The sequence below is a fragment of the Paramisgurnus dabryanus genome, chromosome 10 (assembly GCF_030506205.2).
Source record: "Paramisgurnus dabryanus chromosome 10, PD_genome_1.1, whole genome shotgun sequence".
NCBI lineage: Eukaryota > Metazoa > Chordata > Actinopteri > Cypriniformes > Cobitidae > Paramisgurnus > Paramisgurnus dabryanus.
This window is the reverse complement of record NC_133346.1, coordinates 31,063,907-31,073,060: the sequence shown is the minus strand read 5'-3', so window position 1 is coordinate 31,073,060 and position 9,154 is coordinate 31,063,907. Positions and strand designations below refer to the sequence as shown.

Here is a 9,154-nt window from a genome sequence, read left to right as displayed (position 1 = left end):
TTCATAGGTCCGGAAAAACTTTATGTAAATAATTTTTTTATATAACAAATCAACACAAATAGTTTGGGAAAAACATAAGTGTATTTTGCATTTAAAGTAAAAAAAAAAAAACACAAGAAATATGCCAAAAGTAACCAGGTGCAAAATACAGAGCAACCTAAAGGCGGGCGTACACGGTGCGATTTTTGCTGTCGTAGGGGCTCGCATGCGATTTTTTTTTTCCCCGGGAGCAAATCGTTCATGCTCGTATGGTCGCGGCTCGCACCGTGTGAGAGGAATTACGAGCCGAGCCAAGCAGGTTACGAGCACCTTACGACCTCCCGATAATTTTTAAACATGTCAAAAAAGTTTGGGAGCTGTCGGTATAAATTCGTAGTGTTGATGCGGGTGTACGAGACGATCTGGCACTTGAAGTTGACCAATCAGAATGTACAAAACGCAGAAGAAGAAAGACAAATGTAGCACTGCTACCTCAAATCTTGATGACTACTCTATAGCTGGCTATGTTTCGCGCACACACACACTCCGGTTACCGGACATCATGACAAATATGAAAGGTCCTTTCAGTGACGACCTCTTGATCAGCTTATTTGCCTGAAAAAACTTGTCATACGTGTTTTTGTGATGTCGGGTCACAGCTTTGGATGTATGTGGAAACAGGAGAGAGTGTAGTTGTTTTAGGCTATACCGCTGTTCTGATAAGTGCTACCACAATGCATTAAATGAGGCTTTTTGATATTAAAACTTTTTTGTTTTACTTGTTGATTTTTCTTTACTTGTTAATATGTTTTATCATTATTTACAATGTAAACATAAAATAAGCCAACTAAATTATGTAATAAATAAATATAAAAATGATTAGACTCCGTGCAGAGACCACTGGTTTAAACAGTACAGGATGTTCAAAGAATGTCGCAATTTTTGTGTAATCCAAGCTGTGCCAAAGTTGCTGTAGTTTCATAAATGATTGGATATTAAAAGGGCTGTCGCGACAGAAAAAGCAACGGAATGTCCATGTTTAACTCTTTCCCCGCCAATGACGAGATATCTCGTCAATTAAGAGAAAACGCTTCCCCGCCAATGACCAGATTTTCCGTCTTTCCTCAATACCGCTATTATCCACCAGGTGGCGCCCTTCCGCAACTTTTTAAACCCGGAAGTATTGCCCTATGGCAAGCTGCTGCATGTCCGTGTCTGTTTTAAAAATCGCTCTGAATGGGATCTGTATGAAAAGTCCGTCACAAAAATGGAATTATCTCTGCTTTTTGCTCAAAATATGGTGTTTTTGCAAAAACCTACCCATATTCAAAAGCTGATTGCATAAGAACCACTAAAGGTAGGATGAAACGTTTTTTTTTTTTTTTTTGAAAGCAGAGGGTCTGTTCTTTCATTTGGTATATTGTATGTTTATATATTTAAAGAAGAACATTTTCTGGAGGGCATTAAACTTTGGTGAAAATCATGAAAAGCGCTGGCGCTGGCTGGCAACTTTTTTTTAAAACGCTGGCGGTGAAAGAGTTAATAGGCTAAGATATGCATTTATTGAGAGAGTACAAAAACATGATGATCATATGCGGAGACGATGTTTCCCATCTTATTATGGAGCTTCTGCTTTAACAAGTGAGATTGTTCGGTATTTTTACCCACATATATATTCTTTTACATATTTTCGACCAAATGAACAAATGATATAGCCCAGTGTAAGTTATATGGTAGCCTAAGCTTGTTTTGAAATGATGAGAACATTTAAATGACAAAAAATGTAGGCTATCTCTGAAACTTTATTTAAATAATGATTAATTTGTTTTCATACTATATTTGTATTGCTATGTATTAATTTACATAGGCCTACTGTGAAAATGCCCTATATTAATATGCAATGCCTTCTGTATGGCATTTATTTTGTGCAGTTACAGGAGCATAAATGCTGCAGTCTCACATTTACTTCAAGACACCGCATTGACCGAACATTTGCACATAACAAGCCTAGACAATGTGCTTTATATTAAATTAAATTATTTTCGTTTTACAAATTAATATTTGGCTATAGATGTGTTGTCTTAATAATTTAATTATAAAGGGAAAGACGTGTAATGTTAGCTTGCGTTTTACCTCATTGCTCCTCATTCTGCATTTACAAATAAATAAATAGGCCCACTGAATGTGTTTTTTGAACGGTCATATTCATAAAAAAGCAACAATATATGTAACATTTATAATAGCAATATAGATATTTACTTGGCACTACAAACATGATATATTAAGACGGTAAAACCGCATATGGGCTAGCACGAACAATCACTGCCAGAGAAATTCCTTCACCGCCACAGCACTAGACCTATATTGCAATTTCGGAATGCATAAATAGAAATACAAAAGAACAGAAATTCCAGGCTGTTTTATATACTAAGCCAATATCTTTACCCTATTCTTTTTGTTTTATTTGTTGTACATTCTGCCACAACAAAAGGTAGCCTACTTCATCCTCACAGGTGTGAAAATGCTTACGTCAGAATTCGTCAAGTCGTACAGTAAAATCTTGTCGTGTGTGACTGCATCCGAATTATTTTCGTATAAACTCACTCGTGTCGTGTGCGAGAGCTCACGACGTTCCGACCGTCAGAATTCGCACCGTGTACGCCCAGCTTAATTAGAGAAATGGCACAGTTCGTTCTCCATCATATGCATAAACAATGGCAAAAAAAAGTGTGGTTGGTACTGTAGGCAGAGACACTGACCAAAATTAGGGGTGCACCTGCCAAGAGATACCAGAGAGCCATACGAGCATTAACATTACATCTTGACTGAGAACAGGTAAGGGGATGACATGACACAGCTAATCGCTAAAATGATAGCAGAAGACTTAAAACTGGTTAATGTTATGTGCTTTGACTGGAGGTGTTAAAAGCGCACAGTTAATGGTGCACGTCCACAACGGGAGTTAAACTTTCTGTACATAACTTAGTTGAAAACTTAGTTGAAGTCTTGCATTTTGTGCAGATATATGTTGTATAATCCATTTATGTTGTATAACAGCTTAATACTATGTAGAGTGCGTCATATAGAAAGCGCTTTAGTTTGTGATTATTAACCCTTTGGTTTCACTTCATCACGCAGCTTTTCCTGTTAGAGGTTTCTGTTAAAAACATTTAATTAATTAAGAATCTAGTATGTGTCCATTGTTCTGTCATAGTTTCTTCAAAATTAAGTTTTATTTGAGTGTTTTTAATAAAAATATTTTCATTTTCACCATGACGTATACGCCCCGCCCCTTTGATTGCCCCCAGTTAATCGAGTACTCGTTCTTCAGACCTATGGATTAATCGAAATGAAAAAATGAGATAAATGCCCATCCCTAATATTAACTATTATAAAGTTGACTATTATTATTTGTTAATTGTACATTGTTGTAATATGCTTATGAAATGTAACTCAGTTAACTGAAATAAACCAGGCTTGATGACATATCTGACCTCCAGAGGCGTCAGCCTTTGTATTGAGAAACGTCCGTTCTCTCTTGGTCACTCAAAGCTGCGAAAAAGTATCAATCTACACTACCAGTACACCATCAGAATGCGTTTTCAGCGTGGCTGGAACGTTATAATCCCAAAAAAGTTTTTCACATACATGTATGTGTTCAAAATGAAACTACGGAGATCAGCCGCTTTAGTTATATGAAAGGCTAAAAATAGCGCTGTTCACCCTGTGTTCGCGCAAGAAGTCAGAAAAGACAAAACATTGTGTTTAGTACCTTAGATTAGATAAATGGGTGGAGAGAAGGCGGTCGCATGTGGCTGTTCTAACAAATTCAACCAGATGTGCGTTCACACTACAAAAGCAATCCGATTGAAAGGGTTTCGACTACCTCTGAATGTGGTTGAAAGTGGTCGCTATTTTTACAACACTAAGAAGGATCGAAACAACATCATACTTTGCTCTAAGCATCACCTGTGTCTCTACACGTGAACTCGAGCATTAAGAACATTGTTTGTGTACACAGAGTAAAAAGAAGTTTTTGAACAACTGACTTTGGTTGATTTGGTGTCCGCTCGCCGCCATCTTGCCAGTCAAGATGTATCGATCTCCGAATACGACGTAAGGAGGAAGGAGAGTAAAGATGGACAGCTTCTAAAGCTATAAATAAATTCCATATAAATGCACGGATAATCCGTTGTTTTGTCGCAAGTGAAAAACAATATTGACCTTCTATTACATCATATGAGGCTCCTTTTTTAACTAGAAGGTCAATATTGTTTTTTAATTGTGACAAAACAACGGATAATCCGTGCATTTATATGGAATTTATTTATAGTTTTAGAAGCTGTTCATCTTTACGAACGATAGATAGATAGATAGATAGATAGATAGATAGATAGATAGATAGATAGATAGATAGATAGATAGATAGATAAGAGTTTTTTTTAATGCTACACAAATGTTTTTAAAACATTTCCCCACATGTAATGACGGGGAATGAAGCTTTCCAATCATAGCAATGGACGCTTACGTCCAGGTCTTCAATGCGGCCCGCCCCTTCAAACGAACCATTTCTCCAGAGAGCCACTAATCCATGTTACAAGATAGCCTATTACTTATTGCTTTTGATGTTTTGTGTTTGAATGTAAAAAAACCACGCGATCATCATAAGTAGACCTCAGACAACAGTATAAAACAATAAAATCGACAAATTCATGGCCCCTTTAAGCAAACATTTTGTGTCCTGTGTTTCTATGCTTCGCTAATATATATAGATAGCAGTAAACAACACTTACCTTCTGCTTTTTGTTGTTCAGTTGTTCAGACAATATAGTGTCAATGCTGTAAAACAAAGTTCAACATTTTTGACATGAGATTGGTAATTTACGTTACTTCAGATTAACAACAATGTAGACTTTTTACACGCAGTAATATTGTAGCTTGGACAATTACGACATGATGGGAACTCACCCTGAGAGACAACGTGCATTTTTTACGGACCATGACGCTACAGCCCACCGGGATTTGCCCCATTAACTTTATCCGTTACAGTCTAGTTAACCTACAATTGCTGGACTAACTTAGTCGTTATTTTCTGCATTTAACTTTCTCCCACGTCACTATATGCCCACAACCCAAGTAAATAACAATGACGAAGCCAACTCAGCGGTTATACAGACTCGCCTCGCCTACCTCTTCATATATAGTCGGGCACACTAAGATTACGCTAATATTCGGTGCATTTTAAAATACATTTTCTAGTTGTCGTGCTGTAACAACCGAATTTTAGCTGAACATTCAGTGGTTTGAAAAAATACAGTCACCGTGATGCTAGAAATGCTGGCGCCTTTCAGAAAGTTACCTCAGAACAGCACTGCAACAAAATGTAAACAAAGACACCGAACGTTGTGTAACCAAAACACGGCCAATATGTAATTAAATTTAGACAACTGACTACTTACCAGTTTTTACGGAGTCTTACGGTGGTTTTAGTCAGGTTTTAGTCTTCCTGTGACCAGCAAACTCAAACTGGTTTCCCGTCGTCGAGCGTTGACCACGTGACGATCATCACACGTCATCACAACAGCCGGGAAACATACTCAATTTATTTAGTCGAAGCAAAATACAAAAAAAAATTGATTGGAAGTAAGTAATCGTTTTGGTCTTTAAGACTAAGAATTTTAATTGCATCATTCTCAAATATTTTAATTTGAATGTAACAAAAACATTAAATATATATAAAAAATATAATTTGTTGGTTAAATGCTTATTTTTCTTAATAAAATATACTTAATTAATTAAGTAAATATTATTTAAAAAAATCTCTGGGATTTTTACTTATTAATTTTGGTAATTCCAATTTAAATAATCTCTTAAATGATATTTAGAGATTTTATTGAGTTAATACAAGTATTTATTTTTGTGATATTTACAAAGCCACTGAATTATTTTTTTACAGTGTAGAAGAGTTAGGGTAAAATGGGGCATGCAGTGTGTTACTGCTCCTGTGTATAAAATTGTCATTTCCAGTTGCTGTACAATCAAGTGAATGTGATGTATGTAAAAGAACAGGGAGGGTAAAAGAACAGGGAGGGTAAATCCAGGAAGTACTATTCTAAAAAAGCAGGTAGTAATGGGCGGTATGAACGATATGCGATATGAACGATACAAAATTGGCCTACGATAGAGATTTTTATTCTATTGCACTATCGCGATAAAGCACGTTGATGACGCAATCTACCCGCGAAATTTAGAGCCGCGAGCTGCAGCGCATCATTATAATCGTCATCTTGAATCAACATGGCTGAAAGCGTCGGCGAAACAGAGGAGCTCGTTAAAAAATCAGGTGCAACCTCTATTATTTGGAATTGGTTCGGATTTAAGCCGTCCGACGAGCAGCAGCAAAATATTCTCTGTAAAATGTGTCGGGCAAAAGTTCCAGCTAAGAGAGGTAACACCACTAATCTGTTTTACCACCTAAAAACCAAGCATGCCGTTGAATACCAGCATTGCCAAGCAATGCAGCAGACCGCAAAATCCAGTACGAAGAACGCAGGACAGAAAAAACAGGAACTGGTCCAAACCTCAATCCAACAATCGTTTTTAAAAGGTACTCCTTATATGAGAAAGAGCCCGCGATGGATTGAGATTACCAGGGCTATAACTGTTTACTTATGTAAGGACATGGTGCCTTTTCAAACGGTGGAGAGACGCGGCTTTAAAGCCATGATCAATGCTATTGATCCACGATATGAGGTGCCAAGCCGCAAATACTTTACAGAAACAGAGATGCCAAAATTGTATTCCGAGCTCCGCGAAAATGTTGAAAAAGAGCTGTGTGTCTTGAAATACTTTGCTACTACAACAGACCTGTGGTCGAGCCGTACCATGGAGCCTTTCCTCAGTCTGACCATTCATTATATAACGGATGATTGGAAACTTGGTAGCCGGTGTTTGCAGACGTCGTACTTCCCCGCTGAACATACAGCCGAAGAGATAGCACAAGGACTCAAGGAAGCGCTTGAGTCATGGGGTTTAAAAGAAGAAAGCCAAGTTTGCATAACTACTGACAATGGAACGAACGTGGTCAAGGCGGCGTTTTTGAATGACTGGACCAGGCTGCAATGCTTTGGACACAGGCTGCACCTTGCCATCGGTAGGTTAAACCTTTTGTGCATAATGCGATAGTCATTGTGATCTCGTCAGTGAAGCCGGTTTCTTTATTAGTAGTAAATCGCCATCACCTGCTTTTAATGCGGCTCCATCTGAAGGCAGGTGATAGCGATTTACTAATAATTAAGGAACCGGCTTCACTGACGAGATGCGCAATGACTATCGCATGCAAATTACATAAACAAAAATAATCAATATAATATTTATATATTATAATTGTGCACTATTTTAACATTATACTGTAATATTTGCCTATATTACTGCACAGTAATGCTGCATTTGCGAAAAGTAGAATTTGTCTGTATTTAGTTGTATATCCAATGCTATTTTAATGTTGCATTTGTGTTAAGTGTTCATTCAATCCTTATCAAGCATATCAGTTGTTGTAAATGATAGTTGTTCTCTGTGTGTGTGTGGGGGAGGGAGAGAGAGAGAGAGTGATTATAGATTAAATTAACTAATAATATCTTACAAATTTGTCAACAGAAAAAGTGTGAAAGACCCCCGAATTGACCGCGCTGTTGGCGTATGCAAGAAGATTGTAAGTGCCTTTTCATACTCTTGGAAAAGGAGAAAAGAGTTAAAGAAAGCCCAGGCAGAGCACCATCTTCCCTTTCATCGGCTAATCACAGAAACACCAACAAGGTGGGGGTCACGCCAGATGATGATCCAGAGGGTGCTTGAACAAGAGAAGGCCCTATCACAGGTACTGAAAGCAGACAGGAAAACCAAACACCTGGTACCCACTTGGCAAGATACAGATGTCTTGGAATCTATCAGTCGGACCCTCGGCCCACTGCTGGAATTCACAGACGCGCTGTCTGGAGAAGATTATGTCAGTGTGTCGTACATAAAACCTGTTCTCCATCTTTTCAACAACACTGTTCTTGCTGCAGCTGATGATGACACAGAGCTGACCAAAGACATGAAAAGAGTCATCCTAGAGTACTTAAACGAGAAGTATTCTGACCCAAAAACGGTTGACCTACTGGATATTGCATCCTTGGTTGACCCACGGTTTAAAGATGCATATATAGCTGATGACCGCCAGGAGTTCATTAAGACCAGAGCAGTAGTGGAAATTCTGTCACTGTTGGAGGTGCAAGCTGCAACGGTCAGAGAACCACTGCCACACACAAGCACAGAAGCTGCAGCTGATGGTGCTGAAGCTGCTGAAGTAGCTGTTGAGAGGCAATCAAAGAAGGTAAAACGGAGCCTGGGAAGCTTTTTTAAAAAGGCCTCCTCCGATGGCACAGCTGCTCTTGCTGACAGTAAGGCCATCGAAGTGGAGCTAAAAAGTTACCTGCAGACAATGCAGGTTGATGGAGAGACTGAACCTCTGGACTGGTGGCGGCTGCACCAAGTTAATTTTCCAAGGGTGGCTAGATTGGCCCAGAAATATCTCTGTATCCCGGCCACAAGTGCTCCTTCGGAAAGGGCGTTTAGCTTTGGTGGCAACATTGTCACATGCCACCGGTCTCTGTTGAAGCCAGAGACTGTGGACAAGCTTGTGTTCCTGGCTAATAATCTTTAGGGCCTAAAAAATGAAAAATGGTGTGTATTAAACAAAATCTCAGTGAGTGCCTGATTTTAGGATTTGTTCTTGTGTTGCTGTTTAACTGAGAAAACACCAGAGAGTTTTTCTGTTCTTTGCATATTTTGTGTCCTTTAAGAAAATAACTAAAACTACATTTGCACTGTACTGTATATATGGCATTGGCACTACTGTAAAGAAACTTTTATACTTAAAACATTTTCTTTAGTTGACGTATATGTCCCTTATACTGGAAGTATTTTATTTATTTATTTTGTGCTTTCAAGCACTTTATAATGTTTAAATTTGAAGTGTATGTGGCGTGTGCACTACACTTGGAAGAATTTTCATTATTTAAAATAGCCATGCCTAATACTGGATGTATATGCCTAATTCACAGTGTCTGTTCCTTTATTAACAAGACACCAGTTTTAATTTAATTACCAAATGCGTTACCTTAGGCAATAGGTT

General features: G+C 38.2%; 1 protein-coding gene across 1 annotated transcript; it reads left to right on the top strand.

Annotated features, from left to right (window-relative positions):
• The first annotated feature begins 6,276 nt into the window (after nt 1-6,276).
• Nucleotides 6,277-8,683, top strand: LOC135718350 (E3 SUMO-protein ligase ZBED1-like). The gene is made up of 2 exons (XM_065240699.1): nt 6,277-7,136; nt 7,636-8,683. Exons 1-2 carry the CDS (start codon nt 6,277-6,279, stop codon nt 8,681-8,683), a joined length of 1,908 nt encoding a protein of 635 aa, XP_065096771.1.
• Nucleotides 8,684-9,154: the final 471 nt, after the last annotated feature.